The 26,945-nt window shown below is 44.9% G+C and overlaps 1 protein-coding gene across 1 annotated transcript; it reads left to right on the top strand.

Annotated features, from left to right (window-relative positions):
* Window positions 1-3,384: 3,384 nt before the first annotated feature.
* On the top strand, window positions 3,385-26,914 carry usp36 (ubiquitin specific peptidase 36). Its single transcript, XM_076987280.1, is given in 22 exon segments — window positions 3,385-3,575; window positions 6,656-6,917; window positions 7,549-7,770; window positions 10,094-10,204; window positions 10,780-10,882; window positions 11,254-11,321; window positions 12,728-12,798; window positions 12,907-12,989; window positions 13,157-13,268; window positions 13,351-13,491; window positions 14,078-14,178; window positions 14,662-14,797; window positions 15,368-15,709; window positions 16,475-16,696; window positions 17,376-17,512; window positions 18,250-18,915; window positions 19,012-19,193; window positions 19,398-19,577; window positions 23,514-23,569; window positions 23,571-23,630; window positions 23,904-24,044; window positions 24,645-26,914. Coding segments are annotated over 20 exon segments (3,378 nt in total). The 5' UTR covers window positions 3,385-3,575; window positions 6,656-6,664; the 3' UTR covers window positions 24,036-24,044; window positions 24,645-26,914.
* Window positions 26,915-26,945: the final 31 nt, after the last annotated feature.

The following is a 26,945-nucleotide window of genomic DNA, read 5'->3' as shown; positions in this document are numbered from 1 at the left end:
TCTGTGTCATTACCTCACTGTTGATATTTGCCTGACGCATCTTACAGGCTGTAATGATCATCTTTAGCTCTTCTTACAAGAGGCTAACCTTTCATTCAGATTGACACAAATTATTCCTGCTGACCAGAAACTTTTCTTGCTCCATCTAGCAACCATGGCCTACCATGGGAGCTTTAGGGCAGTGCTGTGAATACTTAGGAGGTTTGCTCTTATGTGAGTTTGCTCTTAATTAAGTGAGTCCAGTGAGAGTATGTAAAGAGAAGGTGTTGCTAATAAAGTCAGTCTAGTGAGAGTATGTACAAAGTAGATGTTGCTAATAGTGTCTGAAGAGTGGGTTGTTTTTCAGAAACATTAGATTCCTAGCACTCATTTGGCAAATACATGAATTGATATGCTAGAGACATAACTAGACATAGGGGCAGTCATGGCCTGGTTGTAGGGAACTGGTCTTGTGACCGGAGGGTCGTGGGTTCGATTCCCAGAACTGAGGCCATGACTGAGGTGCACTTGAGCAAGGCACCTAACCCCAACTGCTCCCTGGGTGCTGGGCTAGGGCTGCCCACCGCTCTGGGCACGTGTGGTCCACAGCACCCTAGTAATCACTAGTGTGTGTTCTAACTGCACAGATGGGTTAAAAGCAGAGGACAAATTTCGATTGCGGTGTAAAAATCACAATTGACAAAAATACGGCACATTTACATTTTTTTTACACAAACAACTGTAAATAGTTATTGTAGATGTGGTAATCTATATTCAAAGCTACTGCGCAATTGTTACTTAATTGTTAAAATTTGCAGTTTTAGTAACAAATTTCAGTATTCCTTGATTTGGTTTAATAAAATGAATCAGTAGTCACAAAGTACTCACGCACACTCGTATCTTACCCCTACCCCAAAGATGAACATTTAAAACATAAAACTACAAGATAATATGTAATCAAGAGATCTCCTTAACCATTTGATGCGCAACATGGGTCAAAAGTGACCCGGCTGAGTTTTTATTTTCTATATCTTTGCAATAAATTAATTTAATCATTCAGCCTTCAAGGTATTCCTCAGTTAACTTGTTTTTGATCATCATATATCCTTAATTAATTTTTTCATTTCTTACTTTTTGAATAAAAACCCTTTTTGTATCACTACCCCTCTAATGTGCAACATGGGTCTAACATGACCCGCATTCATTTTCTATGTTACTTCATATTTGGCTGAGTGTTTCTATGGTATATCATTTAAATTAATAAATCATTAATCATTTTCTATCCCAAGTTTGCAGTAAATATCTTGTTTTTGTTTAAAACAAATCTTGATTCTTATTTTCCTTTTTTACTTTCAGAAAAAACACATCTTTTGTATTTATACATCAAGTTTACACACATGGGTCACAAACGACCCCACATGCATTTACCATTTCATAACTCACCACAGCTCCCATCACACAAGTATTGTTTTTTCAATTGTTCTAACATTACTTTAGAAAATATTTTGATGATCTTTGGGAAAGACAATTGTACATACTGTAATATTTTATTAGGTTTAGGTTACCTTGAGAGTGAGTACATTACTTGTAAGAAGGTCACAAGTAATTATTATTTACTAGCTAACTGTTGAACCTTGAAGAGGCCTGTGGTTCTCTAGTACAACATGGTGGGTGTTTCCATCCTCAATGTCTACACCAACTTCACCTGCACAACACCCTGGAGATATGGGTGGTGTGATCGCTGCACGGCTGCAATTTATCAAGGAACTGAGCAAAAATCTTGTCATGACACATATAAAGAGGTACATGGAGGGCTCACCCAAACTCCAACAGCATGTGCTTGAGGCAGTGGGAAGATGTGGGTTACAAAAACAAACCACAGCCACCACCCATCCTCAAAAAGACATCCCCAAGGAGGGCCAACGACAGAGGAAGAGGTGCGCTCGCTGCCCTCTTCCCGAAGACAGAAAGAGGAAAACGTCCAAAGACAGAAAGGCCAGCCAGCCCAGGGGGCAGCTGAACCAGGTGCCTGAACCACTTCAACTGGCTCCTCTCTACAAGACGGAGCAGCAAGACTACTCCGAGTCTCTCCCAGATGACCGTACTCCTCACCTTATCTCTAAGGGAGACCCAAACACCCAGTGGAGGAAACTCATTTCAGCTGCTTGTATTCGCAGTCTCATTCTTTGTCTCATTGTATTCATGATCTCATACTAGCCAAAGCTTACAGTATGACCATAGGTGAGACTTGGAATGTAGACCAGTAAAAACCCTTCACCACAACTGTCCGTTACAGCGTTCGCGACACTGCAGAGGCTGCACCGACCTGCCTGTCACACACCTGTTTTCTGCTCACTGTCCTCACCTGAGCGTCTCTTTTCACCTGTCCCTCGTCCCCTTGTCTGTGTTTGTATTCAAATCCTGCTTTCTGTTCAGCCTTTGTTGCATAATTAGTCTTCCACACTAAGTGTTGCGGTATTTATCTTATAGTCATCATAGTCAGAGTCATAATCTTAAGGTCTTGTTGTCCTGTTCTGCTTTCCCTATTTGTCTTGTTCTTCCATTTTCTGTTTTTGGATCTTGCCTATACCCTTTATTGGTTATTTTGAAGATGCTTTGTTTAAATTTCCTCTGCCTTTGATGTCTGCATTTGGGTGGTCACTTTGAAAACCTGACATTATGTGTGTGTGTGATAAAATGAAAAATATGTGGCAAAAATCAAATGAATGTTTGACCCCACTCACTACTAAAGTAACAACTTAAAACTAGTTATTATTGGATTATGTTACTTTATTTTATATCACATTTGGATGAAGGGGTCATTTTGACCCATGTGTGTAAATTCAATGTACTATTATAGAAACTATTTTTGTTCAAGAAGTATTAAAGTACAAATAAAAATAATGATCAGCAGTGATCAAAAACAAGATATTTAATGAATATTTGGAATATTCAATCATAAAAGGAATAGATTCAAAAGACAGGAACACAGAAAAACCCTACCAGCATCATATGACACTGGATATGAATGTGGGTCATTTTTGACCCATGTGTGTAAATTCAATGTACTATTATAGAAACTATTTTTGCTCAATAAGTATTAAAGTACAAATGAAAATAATTATCAGCAGTGATCAAAAACAAGATATTTAATGAATATTTGGAATATTCAATCATAAAAGGAATAGATTCAAAAGACAGGAACACAGAAAATCCCTACCAGCATTATATGACACTGGATATGAATGTGGGTCATTTTTGACCCATGTTGTGCATTAGAGGGGGTATGCATATGTTGCGCATCAAAATTAACCATTCTGCGATTTCCAACCTTGGAGATTGTAAACAAAACGTGAATAAAACTGTTAGGTTGTAAGGGTTTGTTTTTGCTGGATGATTGGTGGCGTGCAGTCAGAACCGTCCCGTGTGTGGCGAGAGACGGTTGGGCTCCGGTTGGGTTCCGGTTCCGTCCGTCATTCGCGTTCACGCCCTCTGATAATGCAGCATGGAGGCGAGAACCTAACAAAATGAAGGACTTCGTGGCAATCGAGGGTCTTCAACGCTAAATAGATTAAACCAAGTGTAATGATTCACGGGTGAGTAGGTATACGGCGTGGTTTCTGTGAATCAAACGCATCGGTGTCACTTAACGGCGTGTAATACGTGTGTAATTCGTAAATAAGATTCAGGGTGGCGATACTGCAGCAGAGTAGAAGGCAACGCGCAGCTCACTACGACTCGACGTACGAGGCCGTCGTCTTGATATCGTGTTTACCAGCAGTCAACACCCTTAATATCGTATACTGCCTGCACGAATGGAGATGAACGTTATTTAACGTGTGTGTGTTGGTTGTGTCGCTGGGTCAGTAACGTTCGTTACTCCAGTCGGCGTGTTCTTCAGCTAGTTAGCTCAGTGGCTAATTAGGAGGCTCGCTGGACCTCGAGATGAAACGTTAGCTAGCGAGGTAACTAATCGATGGCTGTGTGGCTCCCTACAAATGCACTACACATACACTACACTTTGGCGGTCGGATAGTTGGTTAGGTCGCTACTTGCTGGCCGTCGTTAGATTGTAGACCCCCGGCTGGGGTGTTTAGCTCGTCCAAGCGCATGTAAGGGGTCCTACCGTCACCTGAGTGAGGGCAGATGGCTCTAAAGTGCTTGTTTATCTGCATTAGCGTGTGTAAGGGCAGGTAACTCTAGTTAAAGTGGAGGATTTAGCTGCATTAGCGTGTGAAAGGACAGGTTACTCTAGTTAAAATGCTTGTTTATCTGGTTAATTCAGTGTAGATGTCCCAACGTGTGTAAGGTAACTAGCTAACCTGTTAGCATGTGTAGCTATAGCTAAGCTGTTAGCACGTGTAGCTAGGTTATCTGTGGTAAGCGTGGTTGGGTTACGTTAGCTACATTGATACGTAGTCATTTCTTTACGAGTTTTATTAAACATTCTTAAATATAATGTGTTTGTATCCGGTATTTTAACGTGTGGTAAACCGAATTCCTCACGGTTCGGTTCTGTTGTCGTTTGTAGCGCGGTCAAAACTCCGTGTTGAGGTCGCTAGCTACAAGGCTAACCACCGAGCTGCTGGGTCTCACAGTAAACACGGACGGATAACGGAGACCGTACCGGCCTCGTTTAGACGACTCGGACGGATAACGGTTAACGTACCGGTCTCGTTTAGACGACTCGGACGGATAACGGTCACCGTACCGGTCTCTTTTAGACGGACTCGGACGGATAACGGTCACCGTACCGGTCTCTTTTAGACGGACTCGGACGGATAACGGTCACCGTATCGGTCTCGTTTAGACTGACTCAGACGGGTAACGGTTACCGTACCGGTCTCGTGTGGTTTGTCGCTAGTGTTCGTGTCGTTGGGCTGATGGTTGAGGCGGTACATCGATAACTAATAACATTTCGGCCGATGACGGGCTGAGATTACCGCGACCATCGCAGTGGTGTGACCTGTGTGGCCTCGAAAACGTCGTTGACCAAGTGAGAACTCGACTGGGATTTTTAAAAATCTTTTAGGACCCGTTCGGTTATCTCGTAGTAGCTCACGGTTTCTCCTCACGGTTTCTGTCAGTTTCTCCTCACGGTTTCTCCTGTCAGTTTCTCCTAACGGTTTTTCCTGACGGTTGGAAAGTTCTCCGTCTGGCGCGTGCAGTTGTCCTGCGCTAGCGGTCTCGTGCCATCCGGGGCTTTAGTAAAGCAGCGTGACGGATTAGACTTGGTGTAACGTCAATTGCTTTGTTGTACCGTTAACTTTAGGGCTCGCGGTTCCGTTTATCGGTGACCAGTGCAGCGCATGAAGGATGTTTTTATGCATGTTGTCACATTCGGTGTAATCTAGGAAACGTCTCGCTTTTTCAATCAACGTGCCATCAAAAACAAAAAAAATATGTAAACGTCAGGGTTTGTATCACGAGGGAATTAAAAATTTTTTTTTCAATTTTAAAAGATTTTACTTCAGTTATATTATCAGCGAAACTACAAGCTTTCTTCCTCATCTGCCGGACCGATCTGCAGAACGGTAATGCATGTAAAACGCAGGATATCCGCGAACGCGAGCCGAGGCGTCCGCGCGCTCGCGTGCGCTGTCGAGAGCGCGCGGGCCCGAGCGCGGCGGTGGATGCACGTGAAGGTTAGGCTGTCCTTGTGACGTTTGATGCACGTGCGGTCTCCTCGACTCCTCGAGCGCATCACGAGCGTTTTCGTGTTCGAATTGTTCTAGATTTACACAGATGATGTGATTTTGATGTCGGGAGTGGTCAGAACAGTCTCTTTGCCTGTGAAGTTTCTCACTGATCTTCCTCATCTCTGCTGATGTCTTTCAAACTAAGGTGCTGTTTATTACTTTGTTGAGAGGTAAAAGTCTTACAATGAGGAATAGTGAAGCCTTTTTATGGTCATGTTTTAGACATTTCGTTCTAAACCTGTCTACCTGTGGTGTTTTGAGTTTATCTGTCCAAATTTGATCACAGCTAATGAGCACACAGTATAGTACACCACAAAAAACTTCAGTCGGCGCTTTTCTTGATGGCCAATTAGCTGACTGCTTGTTTCCCAGCACAGGAAATGACCCGTCTGATGAGTGGTCTTCCGAGCAGTGGCGGGAAACGTGGGCAGGCTGCGCTCTTTTCTGGGATTTTCTTTCCTGAAACAGTCTCGGGTCTGCTGTGCGTGACCGTTTTCCGTGGAATGGCCTGCTTGTCTTCAGGGCTCTGTGCTCTGCTGTTGATGGGTGTGGTTCTCCAGTTTGATGATTGACATTATTTTGCAGGTAGAAAATAATCAGATGATTTTGAAGAGCTTTGGAAGTGTCTGCACCCCTGACGTTAGATGAGAGGTTGAACCCTGAGTTTGTTGGCTTCTTCCTAACCTAACGGCTTCAGTGCCTCCACCGTCCTGGTGCGTTTAGCAGACAGACACTCTCCTACCTCCATCCTTTCTATATCATGCTGTTCAGATTCCTAAAGATGGATTGGGAAAAAAAGTAATCTGTGTTCCACATGTCTGGTTGACCTTTGCAGAATTCCTGTTAAGTAGCTCCACATTTTAGCTGAGATGATATGTTAAATGCACCAAGGGTTATTGGGCTCTGACAGGCTTGTAGAGTTTTGCGACTTAATCGAAATGAGACGGGGGGGGACTGATGGTTTTTTTCATCTGCAGTGATGCACAATGCCCATAGTGGACAAGCTGAAGGAGGCCCTGAAACCGGGCCGCAGGGACTCGGGCGAGGAGGGGGACCTCAACAAGCTCTTGTCCGCCTCCGCCAAGAAGGTGTTGTTGCAGAAGATCGAGTTTGAGCCGGCCAGCAAGGGTTTCAGCTACCAGCTGGAGACACTCAAGACCAAGTATGTGCTCCTGAATCCCAAGGGCGACAGTGTTGTGGTCCAGAGGCCTGCAGAACCTGCTCCAATAAAACGGCAGGGTAAGCTCTGCTCATTGGGACTAACTGGTGTGTGTGTGCGTGTGCGTGTGTGTGCGTGTGCGTGCGTGTGCGTGTGTGCGTGTGTGCGTGTGTGCGTGTGTGCGTGTGTGCGTGTGTGCGTGTGTGCGTGTGTGCGCGTGTGCGCGTGTGTGTGCGTGCGCGCGCGTGTGTGCGTGCGCGCGCGTGTGTGTGTGCGTGTGCGTGTGTGTGCGTGTGCGTGTGTGTGCGTGTGCGTGTGTGTGCGTGTGCGTGTGTGTGCCCCTCCTTCCCTCCCTCCACATTTGCACTTTGAATTGCCAGTGTGTATGAAAGGTGCTGTATAAATAAAGATGCATTGCCGTGTGTGTGCATGCGTGTCTGAATATGATCATGTGTGTGTATGTTGGTGTGTGTGTCTGTGATCGTGTGTGTTTGTCTGTCCGTGGTCCTCTGCCTGTCTGCTAATTCTCCATCCTGTAATGAACAGGGTTAGCCTGTCTGAGCAGGAAATCATGAGCCTCACTGTGTTGGGCCCTTTTGGGACGAGGCTTAAATTAAAACATCGTTCTCAGGACTCTCACCTGAATTCGCACAGCTCTGCCTTCCAGACGGTAGACGTGGTGGTAAACATCACAACTCTTGCGTCCCTCAGGGTCAGAAGGCCTGGGTGGGGGCCAGGGTGACGGCATCCCCCCACCACAGAAGCTGCTCTTCCCAGGGAACAAGCTCTCCATGAAGTGGGAGCGGGTGTACCGGGTGGGAGCGGGCCTCCACAACCTCGGCAACACCTGCTTCCTCAACTCCACTGTGCAGTGTCTGACCTACACACCGCCGCTGGCCAACTACCTTCTGTCCAAGGAGCACAGCCGCTCCTGTACGTACTGCACGACAACAGACACCAAGCCCGCGGGTCTGGCCCACATATCCACATGTACCATCTTAATACCCAAACACCAATACTCACAAATGTTTTAAAAGAAGGAACAAAAAAACACAAATTAGCAGTAAAATTGGTGGATATTATTTTATATGGTTAAAGAATAATACAGGTGCCAGTGTTTTATAGTTCAAACGTTAACTGTTATTTGTTCAAAACATTTTATTTGTCAAAAAGAGTGCCAACTCTTAAAAACTGATGTAACAGATGAATCTTTAGGTTTCCCCCCTGAACATTGTTCTTGCAAAGTCGTCTTATACAGTACAGATTAGGGATGCAAATTATCGATTAATTCATTAATCATTAGTTGATTGATCTTATCGATCGACTTTCGATTAATCGATAAGTGGCGTTTTCCACCTGAATTTCAGTGTTTCAATAGGGCCTTTAAAAATATCAGCTAAATAGTTAAAACACTTTGTTCAAAAAGTATATATTATATTATGATAATTATATTGTATTATATGATATATTGCTCAAGTAATTATGCATTAGGAAATTTTTATGGTATAACAACACATTCTTTCATTAAAAAAAAAGGAATAAATTAAGGACTGGCTCCATTTGAAACATTAGACATAAAAAAAAAAATTTAAGAAGAAATTAAATAGAGAGCCAAACAGAATATTATTGAGCCCATGCTTGGACAATGTTTCTAGCGTTGTAGTGAACACACGCTGTAACGCGACCGGAGAGTCCCCAAGTCTCCACAACATCATAGAGCTTGTCAGCTAAATTGTCAGCGGTGTGTCTATCCGACATGTTCGTCGTAATCAGCACTGCAGATTTTAGCTGCCAGTTCTCGTCAGTGTAGTGGCACGTCACGGTAATGTAACTTTCTGTTGTTAGAGCCGTCCAACAATCTGTTGTAAGTGCTACAGCAGTAGCAGTAGCTAGCTTTGTTTTTAGCTCACTCTTCTTTTTTCGTAGCGAGCTTCGAAAACGCTCGCCTTCCCAGTGTAGCTGTGATTTTAGGTTGACCAGGTGCACTGGTGATATGCAGGACAGCTGCATGCACAGTGTTCAAATGGTAATTGAGTGAACTAGTGGAACTGTTGTACTTCAATACCGCATTACACAGAGAACATCTGACTTCTTTGCCTAAATTAACAATGTTGAAATGGTCCCACACCGCACGTCTTTTCGCCCGCTTCATTTTGTTTTCCACTCTGGTCTTTCGCAACACGTGTTCGCCTCTCGTTCTTACGCTCTGTTCAAGTTACTACAGGAGCGCTCTCTAACGATTAATCGTGATTAATACATTTTGATCGAGTAACCTCTTGATCGACAATTAATCGAAAGTCGATTAATCATTTGCATCCCTAGTACAGATGATAAACCTCAGTTAGTATACTGACATACACTTCAGTTGTGAGTAGGGCTGAACGATTTTGGAAAATAATCGAATTGCAATTTTTTATCTATAAATTGCAATTTAAAATGCGATTTTTTAAAATGTCTTCAAGTATTTTTCAACAAACAGAATCAATAAATCAATCTGTTTAATAATAAATCTGTGCGTGAGGGCGTTTGGTAGCGCATATTCAGTGTGTTTAACAAAGCCATGAAGCCGGGCTTGTTCACTATATTAACGGGCATCATGTCTTTCCCTATGAACTCCGTTACTGCCCGAGTTATTTCAGCGTGACGCTTCAAATTATATCCATAAGGAGTGACACTTTCAAACAGTTTGTTCAGTGAACCTTGTTGGCTGGTACTTGGTGTATTTGAAGATGCAGCACTGGTCATTAGCATTTCAGCCTTGCAAATATACGAGGCTTTGTGGTGTGTTTTTTAATGCTGAAAAAGGTTTGTAGTAGTACCTCGCGTCGTAGCAACAGTAGCAAGGCACGTTTTGCACAGTACCTGACGTTGAGCAGCATCTTTTTTAAAGCCTAAGTAATTCCACACAACTGATGTGCTGCCCCTCTTTGGTATTAGACTTTAAGTTGTGTCAGCTCATGTCGAGCCTGGAGCCATTGTGCAACAAGTTAAAGTGCGCTGTGTTAACTTCACTTCTCCACCTCCCTGCCTCCTGCTCGGGTTTGCTCCGTTTGTCCTCGGCTCGGCTCGCATCCAAGTCACGTTACCAGTTTAAATCGCAGCCTGTGCGATTAGAGAATCGCGTTTTAGAATATCGCGAGATCGCAAGTTCAATTAATCGTTCAGCCCTAGTTGTATGATATTGTACTTCCTTCCATGCAAAGACTTTTTGTAAGACCATAAGAGCGTCTAGTGTGAACCTTCTCATCTTCTACAGGTCACCAGTCGGGATTCTGTATGATCTGCGTCATGCAGAACCACATCATCCAGGCCTTCGCCAACACGGGCAACGCCATCAAGCCCGTCTCCTTCATCCGCGACCTGAAAAGTAAGACCCGTGTGTGTGTGTGCGCTGGAGATCCACTGCACCCTGGCTGTGGAGTGAGATGAAGGGTTTAGAGTTGAGCTACTGTGGGGACATGACCAGGCTCTGCTGTCTTCTGGCACATTCCGGCCCTCGTTGTGTGTTTCCTACATTATTCTGTTAGCATTCCCTCTTCCTCTACCTCATTCTTGCTCCTTCCTCTTTCACACTCGTTTCTCTGTGAGCCCTCTGAACTTGCAAACCCAGAGCAGGGAGTCCTCGCTCTGCTCTGTGGGAGGAAACAGACCGGGTCTTCTGTCCCTGTCTAGTGCAGCTGTCCCCTGTGCTGGTCCCTCCTTGTCTGTCCCTCTCTCTGTTCCTGGAGTCTTCCATTACATTACTGTCTGTCCTTTCCTCTGTGTCTGTCGTACAAGTGTGTCTGTGTGCCTCTGCGCGCTTGAACATGGACCTCAAGCTCTTCTTGCTGCTTTGATGTGGCCAGTATGCAGTGGGTGTGGCCAGTATGCAGTGGGTGTGGCCAGCATGCAGAGGGTGTGGCCACCCTAATGCACTTCTTGAATTTCTTTCCCGTCCTGCAGAAATTGCGCGACACTTCCGTTTCGGCAGTCAGGAGGATGCGCACGAGTTTCTGCGCTACACCATCGACGCGATGCAGAAAGCGTGTCTTAATGGCTACCCGAAGTAAGACCAGCCGCCGTCCTTGCACACGTACCCTCCGATAAAACAGCCCGAGCTCAGCAAAGGTCATACTTGGGGTTGCTTAACAGCGATTAAACAAGGAGGGTGATTTCTGTTGTGCCCCTTTTAGTAGCGTTCATTCGCCCCTAAGCAGAATGTGATTTTGTTTTATGGTTATCCACTCTGCTCTCTGTTAATAGGCTATAATTATAACTGTTATGGTTACGTCCCAGAGGACATTGCTGTGTATCCCCTTATTAGAATGTAAGACACCTGCCGGCCAATCCAAAATAAGAATTTTCTGGGGCTGTGATAATAAGATCAGTGAGGAACTGTCCTGTGTCTGTAATGACGCTGACCATCTTCTCCTCCAGGCTGGACAGACAGACCCAGGCTACCACGCTGGTACACCAGATCTTCGGAGGTTACTTGAGGTCCAGAGGTATGTCTGTTCATCCAGGGTGCATGTCCTGCTGTAGCGTGTCCCATGGCTCTGTGTAGCTGCACACAGCCATATGGGTCCAGCATCGTGGAATCTGAGCTGTAGCCACAGGCACCGATAAAGTTGTGAGGACATTTTAGGCCATGTTCCTAGTGGCATCAGGAGTTGGTAATCTATTGGATTATCACTAATTATATTATAGATTATCAGTGTCTCAGATTGCACTGGTATATAAAGTTTGGGACAATTTTTGTTTCCTCAGTCATTTTTGGTGTTTCATATACATTTGAATGTGCTGAACATGAATATTTAAAATAAAATTAACAGGCAATTGTGCATCACGTATTGTCGATTATCTATCAGCATACATTGTTTCAAGTACCAGCAACAGGAAGCAAAATTACAATGGATTTGCTGCATATTTTCACTTGTAGGCACTGTCTGATGCTTCACAGATCAGAGTCCAACAATAGTCACCCAGTGTAGATTAACTCCACTTTCCATAGGGCCGCTTCTCTGGCCAGTGTCTCGCCATGTTAGTCACCGACGGCTCCAATATTGGTTGGGATAAAGTTCAGTTGAGAGTGGAGAAAGTGTGTCTTCAATGACGTGTTGCACTTCACCATGTATGCCTGAAGCAGACATTCAGTGTGTTCAACATATCGTGGTGCCTTGTATTCCAGAAGGTTCCAGACTCCGTTCTTGAAGGCTGCAACATGTTCTGCGCCCTGCAGAAGGCTCTCCGTGGCCTCAGCCCTTGTTCAGTGACTTTACAGTTTTTCATTAGGACAAGTTTGATATGCAGTGGTGGAAGAAATGTGCAAATAATCAACATGTATGGAATCAGCAGTATGTTATACCAGTTATACCAGTACCTGAATCACATTCAGTACATGTACTCCAGTTATACCAGTACCTGAATGTGATTCAGCACAATCTGCATATTGTCGTGTTTCATATGAACCGCATGCCCAACGGGTATAGATGGGTAGTATTAATTAGTATTTATTGATTCATTTTAATGTATTTTTAAATGGTAAACATTGATACTATGATGAAATACTCATCAGTTCTCCTGTAATTAGGCTACACGGTCATGGTAGCAATCATAGCTGAGGTCAGATGTACCAGAACATGCCCAAACAATTTGCGAAGTGCCCAAACATTTTGAGAAGTGACCAGATCACTTCTCATCAGCCCTGCCTGATTGAGCTATTTCAATGCCATCTCTGTAATCAGCATTGCAATGCCTATCTGGCACACCAAAAATGATAGTCAAAAACCTAGTAAACCAGTGTTCCAGATGGCCGACAGGATCAACCATCTGATTTACTGTGTTTGTTGACTTGCTGGTCACCATCTCTCACTCTATCTTTCTCTTCCTGCTTTTCTTCCACTTTTTACAGTGAAGTGTTCCATTTGCAAAAGCGTGTCCGACACGTACGACCCCTACCTGGACATAGCCGTAGAGATCCGGGTGAGTGGATGAACTCCGAGCTTGACCTTTTAGCAGAGGTCAGACGTGGCCATTGTTTGTGCGGTTATCTGTGTGAACTTGCCCGTGACCCCTTCCAATCTCACACAGCAAGCGGCTAACATCGTCCGCGCCCTAGAACTGTTCGTCAAGCCAGACGTCCTGAGCGGCGAAAACGCGTACATGTGTGCCAAGTGAGTTCAGCGTTTCCCAGGAAAATCAGTTTTTTCCGGCATCTTACGTGTACAAAAATTACTGCATATTTTTCTGATTGATTATCGGAAATGGTTATGCTTGTCTAAGATTTAAAGTCCTTTTTTAGTCCTTTTCCTAAAGTCCTTTTTCCACCACCCCCCCGTAGGTGTATGAAGAAGGTTCCGGCCACAAAACGCTTCACGGTCCATCGCGCCTCCAACGTGCTCACGCTGTCCCTCAAACGTTTTGCCAACTTCAGTGGCGGGAAGATCACCAAGGTTGTGGTTTGTACTGTGCTCCCCTCACCACGGCCTTTCAGAAGGCTGAAGCTTGCAACCAACTTTTGGGTTTCCCTTGCAGGATGTCGGCTACCCAGAATTCCTCAACCTTCGTCCATACATGTCTCAGAGCTCAGGAGACCCAGTGATGTATGGCCTCTATGCGGTCCTGGTGCATTCTGGGTACAGCTGCCATGCTGGTCACTACTACTGCTATGTCAAGGTGATTATTCTGCAAATAAAAATATACCTTTTGGATAAAGACAACAATGTATATTTTGTATTGCTGTGTAAATGCATAATATCATTGCTGATGATTACATGCGGTAACTGCAGTGTTAAAAAAGATGCAGAGGTAGTCGAAATTACAATGGAATGCACACAGTACTGAAGCTTCTCATTAGCTGTGCAAGCAAGAAGCACTTTGCTTGCACAGCTGTGGAAGAATCTCTGTCCGAAACATCCTGTTCCTCAGGAAACATTGTGTACTTTACTACAACTTTGAGTACCTTCTCCATCAACCTTTATGTATGTATCCATGCATTGTTGTAAAGGTACTAATAAAAATATTACGTATTATTAATATAAAAATATTATGCGCTTGTGAGAATTTGAGGCATTTATAACCACAAATTTTCCTTTAATAGCCACGTTTGTGTAGATAAATTTTGTAATTTTCTCATAAAATTACATGTATAGCAGAAGCACTGCAAGTTTTTTTTTTTTTTTGTCCTGTGTAACTGCATCTTAATCGTGTGTGTGTGTGTGTGTGTGTGTGTGTGTGTGTTTCGTTGTTTATGCCCATGCAGGCCAGCAATGGTCAGTGGTACCAGATGAACGACTCTATGGTTAATTCCAGTAACATCAAGGTGGTGTTGAATCAGCAGGCCTACGTTCTCTTTTACCTGAGGTATGACGCGTCTCCCCTCGCCCCTTCACCTGCCACCGTCTCCCCTCGCCCCTTCACCTGCCACCGTCTCCCCTCGCCCCTTCACCTGCCACCGTCTCCCCTCGCCCCTTCACCTGCCACCGTCTCCCCTCGCCCCTTCACCTGCCACCGTCTCCCCTCGCCCCTTCACCTGCCACCGTCTCCCCTCGCCCCTTCACCTGCCACCGTCTCCCCTCGCCCCTTCACCTGCCACCGTCTCCCCTCGCCCCTTCACCTGCCACCGTCTCCCCTCGCCCCTTCACCTGCCACCGTCTCCCCTCGCCCCTTCACCTGCCACCGTCTCCCCTCGCCCCTTCACCTGCCACCGTCTCCCCTCGCCCCTTCACCTGCCACCGTCTCCCCTCGCCCCTTCACCTGCCACCGTCTCCCCTCGCCCCTTCACCTGCCACCGTCTCCCCTCGCCTGCCGCCCCCGTGATGCCACTAACTTGTCCTCGTGTTGCAGGATCCCTGAGAAAAAGAACACGGACGGTCCACACGTGAAACAGAACGTGGTGCATTCTGCACGGAGTCACGTGACCCCTGAGCAAGTGAAGAAAACGCTGTTGAACGGACCGTTGTCGTCTCCTCAAGTGGTGAAGGTAGGCACATCGCCCCCTGCTGGAGGCCTAGAGGCTGTGCGGGTCAATTACCTTGACTCTGAGCTGCAAGAGCTGAGCGTTCTCATGCTTTACTGTCCAACGTGAAGCAATCAGCGATGCCTTGGACTCCAAATTGGCAATTCAGTTTGGTGTTCCCTCTGTTCTCAGCATTTGTTACTTTGAGTCCCATATTGAACAACATACACCTGTGTTTTTTTTTTTTTACCCAGTCCTCTGGGTCCGTGTGAGTGGTGCAGATTTTTGAATAATCTTATATTAAAAGGTTATATTAATATTAATATACAGAATGTGCAGGAAGTGATCAAATATCCAGGATCATAATTTAAGAAGTAATTATAATGCATTTATTTTTAGTAAGTTTAATAGCCACTTTCAGTAACCTATTGTGGTCACTAAAATATTTGAAATTGCACATAAATCTATAAATGTCTTTTTTAGAACCTGGTTTATATTGTCTACGTTGCATGAGTTTTAGTGAATGAAAGCGTTTAATAAACTGACTGGAGATTTTGATGGTGATGAACATTTGGTTTGGTGTTTTGTCTGTAGAAGCTGGATACTGCTCAGCTGAGGAAGATCCAGTCTGTGGACAGTGGTCTGGGCATGCCAGTGTCCCGGAACGGCTTGGGCGTCCAGTCTCCCAAGCTGGCAAACGGCACGCACACCCCGCCCAGACTGTCCGGAGGGCCCACGCCTGTGGACGACCCCTCCAAGAAGCTGAAGAAGCCCATTTCTCAGCCCCAGGCCCGGGCCAACGCGCCTCCGCCCAGCGGACTTGGCAAACCTGACCCAGACAGAAGGAGCGTCACGGAGGGCCGCAGTCTGGTGCTGTCTACCTCACTCAAGTCCCTGTCGGACTCCTCGTCTGCGGACACCTCTGAAGAATCCAAGGTATGACCACCTCGGTGGGCACAGACTGCTTTGGTGGTTGGTAGCCTGCGGGGTTTTGAACGAGCCTACACTGAATAGGACTGAAAATTGCAAGATTGAAGTCGATTTTGTCGATTCTCAATCTGTGGCACATAAAAAATAAAAGAAATGATTGAACCTTCAGCATTTCCTATACTTCATGAGTGGCCCAACCATGTAGATAAAATCTTTTGGGTTTCAGCTTGGGTAAATGTTGCCTTCGGACACCTTATTTCACTCTTTCTATGCTAACTAATTTTTGACTACTCACCTGTCTGAGTTGTGCATGTTGCTGCATCCGAGTGAGTTCTAGAAGCTTCTCTGTACATAGCCACTGAGCTGGTGTAACAGGTGGCGTTTTGGGACCATCAATAAATCGTAGACTTTACTGATGGCCTGAGACCTGTGAATTGTGGCTACAGGGTCTCTCTCTCTCTCTTTCTCTCTTTCTCTCTCTCTTTCTCTCTCTCTTTCTCTCTCTCTTTCTCTCTCTCTCTCTCTCTCTCTCTCTCTCTCTCTCTCTCTCTCTCTCTCTCTCTCTCTCTCTCTCTCTCTCTCTCTCTCTCTCTCTCTCTCTCTCTCTCTCTCTCTCTCTCTCTCTCTCTCTCTCGAGTCAACATGCAGGTTGGACTCATGTCCACCACCACAAGAAAATTCACAGCCTGTGGGAGACACTGACATTTTGTGTTTGTAGTCATACTGTGTGGACTACAGCACAACTGAAGGTTTATCACCTCTGACCCCCAGGACTCGATCGGCAGCAGGAGTGCCCCTGCTGGAGATGCGTCCGTCTCTGCCCGCAACGCTGTCAACGGCACCTCATCTCCGGCTAAAAGCGCAGATCGAGGCACGGCGGAGGACAACAAGATGGCAAGGCTGAAGCCGCCAGCCCTCACCAACATCACGCTCGAAGCCACCAGCACCACGTCACCCCCTCCTGCCAAGAGGCTGGCCCTGTCCGCCAAGAAGGTGAGCGCCACGCACTACCTTTGCACGGCTGCATGTGTGCTGGAGTTGTGGGTTTGATACGGGCCGGGCAATGAGATCTGGAGACTATCGCGATATTTTCTAAGGTTTCGATATATCGGCAACATCTATGATATACAAATGTTAGTTGGAAGGTAAGAATTCATAGAACATTGTCAGCACTCATGAAATACCCTGTCAGTAATACCTAAAGCCGGTTTGCAACTAAAGCAGGCATATCACCCAGTCAGTAATGTTCCCTGGAACATCAGTTTCCACACTGCGATAATGCGGTATCTCCTCGCCCAGCCCTGACCTGTGTTTGCCTGCTGCCTTCTGTCTCATTCTTTTCTGGCAGATCATCACAGGCGGTTCTGCCCCTGGCAGTGCAGCAGTGGGTCTCTCCACTATCTACTCTTTGGTCCATACTGTTGACTCTGGTTGCCGCTGCTGTTCCTTTTTAGAATTTCGTTGTCTTCCTTTGCGTTCGAATTCTTTATTTCTAACCATTTCTAATTCTTCTCTGCCATACTCTCCTTCCCCCACCCCTCCCTGTTTTTGTCTGGCCTTGATTTTCCTGTTTGGACCCCTTTACCTCGTCACATTCCGTTGGCTATGGGTTTTTTTTTTATTTTTATTTTTTTTTCGACCACCAAGTTTTTATTTATGTCAATAACTGCAGGCCACGCCCAGACGGAGCCCGAGCAGCAGCAGCAGCCCTGAGGCTCCGCCTTCGTCATCGCATCATCAGTCCCGTGACCCCGCCCATCCAGCTCAGCTTCATCCGCTTCCCCCCGCCACACCTCCACAGCACCAAAGGTACCGCCCCCTCACTCCTCCCTCCTGGGGCTTTTAGACCATGACTATTGAGCCCTCACCTTGCAGAGAATCAAATAAATCACTTTAGTGAAATGCTGTGGATGCTGCATCATGACTTTGCCAGGATGTTGACAGCTGACTGTCTATTGGTCAAATGGTTGAGTTTTTATTTATTTATTTATTTATTTATTTATTTATTTTTCTTCTTCACTTGTACTTTGAGGTGAGTTACTGCAATTTTAAATGGGAAATATGTAGAATAACGTTACAAACTAACTTTAACAATGCTATGTCGGCATTAGCCTGGTTAATTAAAGCCATCCGAGGTTACAGTGCTGCTGTTCGCACAGGATTATGGGAAATGTAGGGATATAACCTATAGCAGGCATTATATTGAAAAGATTATCTGAACAGGTTTACCTTCCTGCCTCCAAACATTTGTTCCATTTCAGAACAGGTTTATTCATGGGCTTTGTGTAAGACAGAACTTTTTAACTCTTGAGCTACATTGTTTAAAGGAAATCTTGCCCCAAAATGTTTACATCATGTTTCATCACATGTTCATCATGTTATGAAAATAAGGAGCAACTTGTGCTTACTGGCTTGTGTGTGTTTAGTCACACTAGTGTTTCTTGGTTAAAAAAATGATTTTTTTTTTAACATGGAGGTTCACTCCACTGGTGCACTCATGTTTGCTTTTTCTCACCTCCTTTCTGTGGCTGTTCCTCTTCTCTCAGGGTCCCATTCCACCCACCCAAGTCTCCGCCCACCTGTCATCTCTCTAAACATGCAAACCCTCTCAAAGAGCCGCCCTCTGCCTCAAAGAATCCTATGTGCTGTCCACCAACCAATGGGATTCAGACCCACCCTTCCATTGGCCCCAAACCAATCCCAAATCGGCAGTCCTTAGAATCCGGCACGGTATTGGCTGATGAACTCGTCAGTCCCAAAATTAAGAAGAAGAAGAAGAAAAAGAAGAAGCGGCGGCGAAGTGAGAGCGAGCAGGAACCCACGGGGCCACCAGAAGAGCCGCGGAGCCACCGTCAGGAGAGAGAGGAGAGGAAGAGGAGGAAGAGGAAAAGGGAGGAGGAGCCCAGAGGGCTCGACGCTCAGGGAGAGGCCATGTCGTCTCGCCTTAAACCGCTGCTTTCCAGCGAAGACTGGGGCCTCTCGGAGACGTGGAATGTTAGCATGGATTGCAGTGCAGGATATTCCAAAAAGCAGCCCTGCTCATCTGAGTGTCCGCCTGCTCGCCATGAGGCCCAGACTCAGCTGCCCGCCCCGCCCCAGCCACAGGCCGCAGGAGACCAGCAAGATCACGCTCTAAAGAAGAGCAAGAAGAAGAAGAAGAGGCTCAGAGAGCAGCTGGATGAGCCCACAAGCAAGCTCAGCATCTCCAGCAGGTTGGATGCTGTCTTTGTATTTCTGTTCATATTCACAGCTTGGAATTCTTTCTCCCATTGTCAGCACAATACAAGATAATTGTTTTTCTTGTCCAGTAGTGCTGAGCTGAATAACACAACACCGATAGACAGGGAGCTGAAGAAAAAGGCGAAAAAGAGGAAAAGAGAGGAGGCACAGAGTAGAGAACCCAGGGGAACTCCTGAGGACCCTGTTGGGGACGAACGGTCCATTCACATGAACGGCACCGAGACGGGGACGGCCCACAAAGCAAGTACAGGTACTAGTGCCGGCGCTGTTTCAGCCCAGATCTCTCCTCTGTGTGCCTACAGGGCTCCCGTCCATGTGTACGCCTTGCAAAAAACATTTAGGCTGTTTTAAGTTGTGGTAATGTTGCAGTGATGTGGAATCACGCCCTCGGCGTCCGTGGCTCCTTTATGATGATTGTTTTCACTGTCCTTACAACCTCCTGATTCCTCTGCAGTGGTAGCGTGGGACAGTCAGGTTCGGGATGGCTACAAGAGGGGCGGAGCCTCAGGTGAGTCGGATGAGGTGGCCGAGAAGGGCCCTCGTCCTGCCCCCGTGGCCTGGGATGGCAGAAAAAGCTCCGGTGTGGTCGAAGAGCTCCTGAAGAACGCCACAGATAAAGCATACGGAGCTGAAGGTGAGCGTAGGCTGCAGGCCCTGCACAAGGTCTCGATTGTGAATCATCACGATCTTGTCCTTTTGTGTTAGGAAATACTGACTTAACACAACAGCTCACTTTTTATTTTTTAACTCTAATAATCCAGTGCTAGCCTCTAGTACGTTATCTTGGGAAATCCTTGATTGTATTTCAGATATTGCAATGCTTATCGCAAAACGGCCCTACAAGGTCACGTGTGACTTTCCCCTTCTGTGTCCTTCAGTCCTGGCTTGCTTTGCAGACATGGTTTCCTTTCATCAGCCTCTTAGCGTTTTCTCTTGCTTTTTCTGCCCTCGTTGTTTATGCTGCCAGGGCTGGTAAGCAGTTGAGTGTTGAAGCTCCCCTGAAAATGCGGAAGCAGTTTCAATTCAGTTTTCAAACACCATAAAGAAGGTCGTCACCTTTCTGCAGTAGGTGCTCTTTTGACGTTTCCTTAAACCAACTGCAAAAACATGACGCACCAGCCCTCTAAAAAGAGGGGAAATTGTTGGCTTGTGTTTCTGAGAAAACTGACCCAGTGCTCTGTGCAAAAAAAATGAACAAAGTCCAGGTAACAAGCTCTGTTGCACATTTTTCACCATATAAATTGGTGAATGCATAGCCATCACAAACATCAAATGTACGTCATGAGATTTATTTGGATTACTGGCATTACAGGTCTTGATGTTTGGTTCTCTTCACCTACACATAGGCTTGTAGTGTCTTTTGAGATTCTTAACCCTTATATGGTCCAAGGGTCTGTGGGACCCATTTTTTAAAAATCAGCTTAAAAAAATTCTACAATTTTTTTTTCTTCAAACTGAGATTCATTGGTCCTTGGCTCATTTTCTGTGAGCAACATAAATCAGAAAATATTTTCAATGACCACCCCCCCGTACCCCCCCCTTCACATTTGTATTACATACAGGGTCCAGGGTCCACTGGGCCCTGGGCTAGTCAAAGTGGGCAATCAACATTGGGTTGGGTAGTTGATAGTCGTCTGTATGACTTTAAAGGATATACAAACAAAGGACAGAGGAGTTTGGCATGCAAAGGTGAGCAACCATCAACACTTTTGATGGTTGTCACATCAGGGGTTGATTGCATATTGTCAGACAGCAGACGAAGAATCTCTATAGAGACAAAGGGGTGAGATCTGAAAGAAGCATCTTTTCTCTCAGCCCTCATTATCCCTCCCTCCTCTCTGGACCTGTGTGTGTGTGTGTGTGTGTGTGTGTGTGTGTGTGAGTGTGTGTTTCATCCAATCATGGGGACATGATGCTATAAATGCTAAAAATGCTATAAAAGATGGCAAAGCGATTCTCAGTTCAGACTGCCTTACAGCTGCTATTGGAAGAGACAGAGGATTTTGATGGTGATTCAGAAGAAGAAATTTCAGGATCACATTTCTGAAATATCAGAGTCTGATAGTGATAATGAAAAGGAGGATGAGCAGCAGCCAGCTCCGTTAGCACCAGCCCGTCAGCAGCTAGCCATAGGACCAGCCTGTCAGCCAGCATGATTTATGATTCATTTCCTTATTGTGTTACATTTTAATAAAAAAGTAACTAATAAATAAATGAGAGCAAACTAATTTAACATATGTATTGTTTATTTTACTTGCAATTGGGCTAAATCTGCTGATTATTTTAACAAAAAATGCAATGGGTCCCCCACGCCCAGCTGGACCCCAAGAAGGTAGACCACGCCCGGATCTCATCAGGGTTAAATCATGTTTGCTTAGATTCCAGGAAACTGTTAGATCTATAAAAGCTCATTCTTTTTTAGAAATCAACATAAGCCAAAATTTCTGTTTAGCACAATATATTCTGTATTACATACTGTTTCATATCATGGTCCTGAACCATCCCAGGAAAACTGAAGTTTTTCAGGATTTCTTTTTGACTAAGATTGAAATTATTAGAGCTAGTATATCAATTTCCATGACCAGTCCTGTCTATGAGCTAAATATCCCAATATTTGAGAAATTTGAATTAGTTTATTTATCCCAGCTATCTGACATTGTTTCCCCACATGAAGTGCTCTACCTCTTTGGCTGATATTCTTCCATCTTGGTTATTTAAGGAATCATTTGATACCATTGGCCCTGATGTTTTATCAATCATAAATACAAGCTTGGCCTCTGACATAGTTCCTGCATGTTTTAAGCATGCAGTAGTTCAGCCACTAATCTAGATACTGGGGGTTTTTAGCGAAAGTTCTGGAACGAGTTGTTTTTGGACAGTTAGCGTCTTTTCTAGACAGCAACAACGTTTGAGATCTTTCAATCAGGTTTTAGGGCACATAGTACTGAGTCTACTCTTTTAAAAGTCACTAATGACCTTTTACTTAATGCCGATTCTGGTGATTGTTCTATCCTGGTTTTACTGGACCTGAGTGCAGCATTTGATGCTGTGGATCATGATTTACTCATTGAACGTCTGGAACATTGTGTTGGACTTAAAGGTTTAGTTCTTAATTGGTTCACTTCTTATATTAAACAAAGAACCTTTTCTGTTAATATTGGTAAATACTCCTCTGCCGCCACCACTCTGTCCTCTGGGGTTCCACAAGGGTCTGTTTTAGGCCCAGTCCTTTTTTCACTATATATGCTCCCCCTTGGTCAAATAATTTGGGAACATAACATCTCATTTCATTGTTATGCAGATGATTTACAACTATACCTACATTTGAGTCTAGGAAAATGTTCCTCCCTGGATAGACTTCATGAATGTATCATTGACATTAAGAATTGGATGACCAATAGCTTTCTGCAACTGAATGTCGCTAAAACAGAGGTCATATTATTTGGTTCCTCTGTTGACCAAAAAATTTAAAAACAAATCTGGGTTCTTTAGTCCCTTTTTTAAAAACACGTTAAAAATCTTGGGAGTAATTTTCGATTTAAATTTGATTTACAAATGCAACGGTCAAGGCCAGTTTCTTCCAGCTTGGAACAATTGTCAAATTAAAGTCATTTCTTAATGTTTTAGATTTAGAAAAAGTCATCCATGCTTCATTACTTCTAGACTGGATTATTGTAATACACTGTATATTGGGATGCACAAGGCGTCCCTTAAACGCTTACAGTTGGTTCAAAAGGGTGCAGCCAGATTGTTAACTGGAGCCAAGAAAAGGGATCACATTACTCCTATCTTGGCATCCTTGCACTGGCTCCCAGTGCATTACAGAGTCCAGTATGAAGTAGCGCTGATGGTTTTTAAAGCTTTGAATGGATTTGCCCCTGTCTATATTGAGAACATGCTTTGTATGTATACACCCTCGAGATCGTTAATGTCTGTATCACAGTCACTTTTGATGGTTCCACGAGCTCGCCTCAAGCAGAAAGGGGATTGTGCTTTTTCTGTTGTTGCTGCACCAAAACTCTAGAGTAGTCTTCCACATGACATTAGACACACCAATTCTGTGACTGTTTTTAAATCAAAACTAAAAACATATTTTTTACAAGCTAGCTTTCTGCAGTTGTTCAACTGTTTGAACTGCATATGGAGGATCATGTTTTATGCAGTGAGCAGAGGCTATGCACTTTGGTTTTAAATGTACTCTATAAATAAATTTACTTTACATTGCTACTTAACCCATAAGTAGAGCTGTAGTATCTTTCTGAGAAGATTAATTGTCCAATTGGAAAATGGACATCCTCACAAATCTCAACAGCCAGTGGTGGTATGTGATGGATGAGGGTGATGTCTACAGTGCGCCTCGTGAAAGACGGGAGGAAGGTGGCATAGAGGAATGAGGTTCTGTTTCTCAACTATGATGTGCAATGCAAGCAGACCCACACAAGGACTTGGAGACAACAAGCCATTTTCTTATTGACTTGTGGGAAAACTACCTAGTCCTTTCCCTCTGAAGATTCTGGTTCAGAGAACACGTAAGCCTGGTTTGAAGTTAACCAATACTCCTTCTTATCAGTGCTCACTTGGGACGGGGAGCAGTCCGCAGTCAGTAGAGACGCCATCAAGGACACAGTCGGGCGCCAAGCACCACACAGTCATCGATGAGTGGGACGAGGAGTTTGACCGTGGCAAGGTGCGTACCTGAATCCGGGTTAATCTGCTGCTGTTGTCTTACCCTTTTGTGACACTTAAGTGGACGCTACACAAACTGCCAGAGACCAACAAACACTGTTTATCTCTCTCTCTCTCTCTCTCTCTCTCTCTCTCTCTCTCTCTCTCTCTCTCTCTCTCTCTCTCTCTCTCTCTCTCTCTCTCTCTCTCTCTCTCTCTCTCTCTCTCTCTCTCTCTCTCTCTCTCTCTCTCTCTCTCTCTCTCTCTCTCTCTCTCTCTCTCTCTCAATACACAGGTGAAGAAGATGAAGAAGTACAAGAGAGAGAGGAGAAGAAGTGCCAACGTCTTCCAGAAGATCCAGGACCATCGTAGCATGTGGTCCGTCACCCCAGGAGCACGACGGTGCAGTTTGGGGTATCGCTACTGACACAGATGGGTGAGTTAGGGGTGGTGGGGTGGAGGAATGTAATGTGCGTCTTGCTCGTCTTTTACAAGCTTCATTATGCTTTTGTATTCATCTTCCTGACATTTAAACTTGGAACAGGAAGCATTCAGGTAGTTAAACTCGAAGGACAGGCTTTTGTTCTGCTGAGGTCGCTAATGGGCCTTGTGGGTGTAAAATGGCCTTTAGGCTATTGTCACAACGTGTGCACGTGCACACTTACATACGCGTGCACGTGCACACTTGCATACGCGTGCACTCTTGCATTTGTACAAGGCACAGGCGTGCACACACAAGGAGAATCTTATCAGCCCATCAGGCATTCACGTTTATACATCAGCCAAGGAGTCTACCAGGCTATTGCTATTTGAGAAGGTGAAATCTGACTCCATCACTGCACCATGATGCTGCAGAATAGGGAAAACATGAGGGGATGGAAAGCCCTTCCCACTTTGACACAGCAGGATGGCAAACTCCTCCCTTTTGGCAGGTGCCAACCCTGCCACCTCTTTTATTAGGACGGCTCCTCGTATCTAGGCCACGTCAAAGAATAGAAAGATGTATTTATAACTTTGCCTTGTCTCTGTCTTGCAGTTTCAAGATGGGGACCTTGTTCATGCTCCCTGGATCGACGGCTCGACTTATTGGACAAGAACCTGCAAGCTTTCCCCAAGAATGTTCTGGAAAATCTAGAGGATGGCCAGTAGTACTGTGAAAAAACAGGCTGGCTAGAGGCAGGGGTGGAAGTGTGGGTCAGGGCTGAGGGAGGGTTTCAGTGTTGGGAATCTAAACCCACTCTGGGTTCATTGTGGCCCTGGACTCTAATCAGCATAATAAATGAACTTGGCCACACTGTTCGGCGTTAACGGTTGGATGTCTGGCGAGACCCTGCAGCCTGTACCTGTCTGGACCAGGACAGACACATTGTGATATAAACACGGACAAACCCTCCGGGGCATCGGGGCAATTATGAGTTAGCCTCCCACTGATCCAGAGATCACTCTACCATAATGCCTCCCACGGAAGCTAAACCATTTTCTCAGAATAAAATGATACTTTAGTTCTATTTTTCCTTCTTAAAGACTTTTTAGGGGTGGTTTGTTTGTTTGTTTTGTTTTGTTTTGAAATACATGGATGGTTAGGATTCTATGGCCCAAGAAGAGGTTAATTCAGTCTTCTGTCAACTAGCTGATATGAATAACGGTCATGCCAAAAATGTTGAGCCAAGATCCATGCTGTGTAGCTTTAGCAGTGGTGCTCTGAACAGTATGCTTGTTTTAGTTTTTATTTATTCTTTTTATTATTTCAGACTTTTCTGAGACGATTCTGAACCAGATGGAATGTTCAGCGTTTAAATGTAACAGCCAGCCAGCCTTGTTCTGAGCACTGACCTTAGCACCTCCAGCCCCTCCGTGCTTTTGTTTTCTCGTGAGGTTACCTCATTGTTCGGCGAGCGTTTTCTGGCCATGTTCTGGAAGAGAAGGCAGTACCTCAGCTTCTTTTAGTGTGTTAATCACGGTTTTGTTCATGTCTGCTTCCTGCTACAACGCCGCATATCCAAAGGTTCCAGGTTTTTTGCACCTTCTGTTGGGGCCGGTGGGTCCATCTTCACCCTGCCAGTGCTCCGAGAGGAGATGTTCTCCACCCCACAGACTTTCACAGGAAAGGTCAGGAGCGCGAGTGCCGTTTCATCTCTCGCTCCTGGTGTTCCTACTCTCTATGCAAGTGTCGCAGCCTCCTGGTACTGAGGTTTCCCTCAGGATGTCCCTCTGGAGAAGCTGGTCGTGAGAGAATGTCACACCCCCACCCTCTACGAAACTTCCCGAGCAGGCCTACTCTCCCGTAGCGTGCCCGTCTACGCTGTCTTCACTCACTCATCTTCACCAAATGTTCATGATGCAGAGATTTAAAAATGTCTCTGGAAATGTACTATAATGATTTGTGACAAAAAGATTTTACTACAGATGTTTGACCACAGATTCAGTTAAGGAGAGTAGGACTTAACGTTTCCCTGAAGCAAAACCTTGTACAGCTCCACGTGTTCTCTGTGACTTCCTAAATGTCCTAGTGCTCCGTTATTTCCCCTTGATGATACTTCCATTTTAGAAAAGTTGAACTTTTCATATTTTGTTAACAAAATAATTAATTATCACTAAAGTTACTTTAGATTGTAAAAGAAACATTTTAAGACTCTCGAGTCAAATCTGATACATGTAGGGGTGTTTGAAGGGGAGCAGTCAACGGATGGAGGTGCAGATGTTCCGTTTGGAGCGCACGCGCTGTTCTCGGTCCACACTTTGATCATTTCGGTAGTGCAGCGTGGCACGCGCCGCCGATCCCGTAGTGTGTGTTCGTGTTCTGGTAGAGATGTCACAGCAAGGTCCAATATGTCGAACCGACGCTGAAGAAGACGTCCGTTCACCTGATGGTTTGGACCGCTGATTCTTTAACGTTATGCCGCATTTTCAAGAATAAGAGCCGTTCAATATTGAGCATACATGCATATAAATATACTGGTGCAATAAAGTTGTGATTTTGTGAAAAAAAAAATACATTTACAATGGTCTCTTTCGGATTGTTCGTAGTACATATAAACTGAAGATTATAGTTTCTGTAAGACGTAAAGCTTATTTGAGGTTGGGTGTTCCAGGCTTAAAATCAAAACATCTCACCGTGCAGAATTTTTCTTTTAATTGAAACTACAGCACAACTAGCACGGAAATATTGTGATATGAACATGAGACAATTACAATAGGCCGAACGACATTGCTAAACATTTCTCCATCGTTTATTTTTTTTATTTTATTTTTTGCATTTTAAATCTGTACGAGACCCGAAGACCAATAAAAGAACAGACTAGTCCATTCTAAGAGTTGATGATTGACTTCCGGAAGT

This window comes from Brachyhypopomus gauderio, chromosome 2, assembly GCF_052324685.1.
Source record: "Brachyhypopomus gauderio isolate BG-103 chromosome 2, BGAUD_0.2, whole genome shotgun sequence".
NCBI lineage: Eukaryota > Metazoa > Chordata > Actinopteri > Gymnotiformes > Hypopomidae > Brachyhypopomus > Brachyhypopomus gauderio.
The sequence above is the reverse complement of the archived record's forward strand: the minus strand, read 5'-3'. Positions and strand labels throughout refer to the sequence as shown.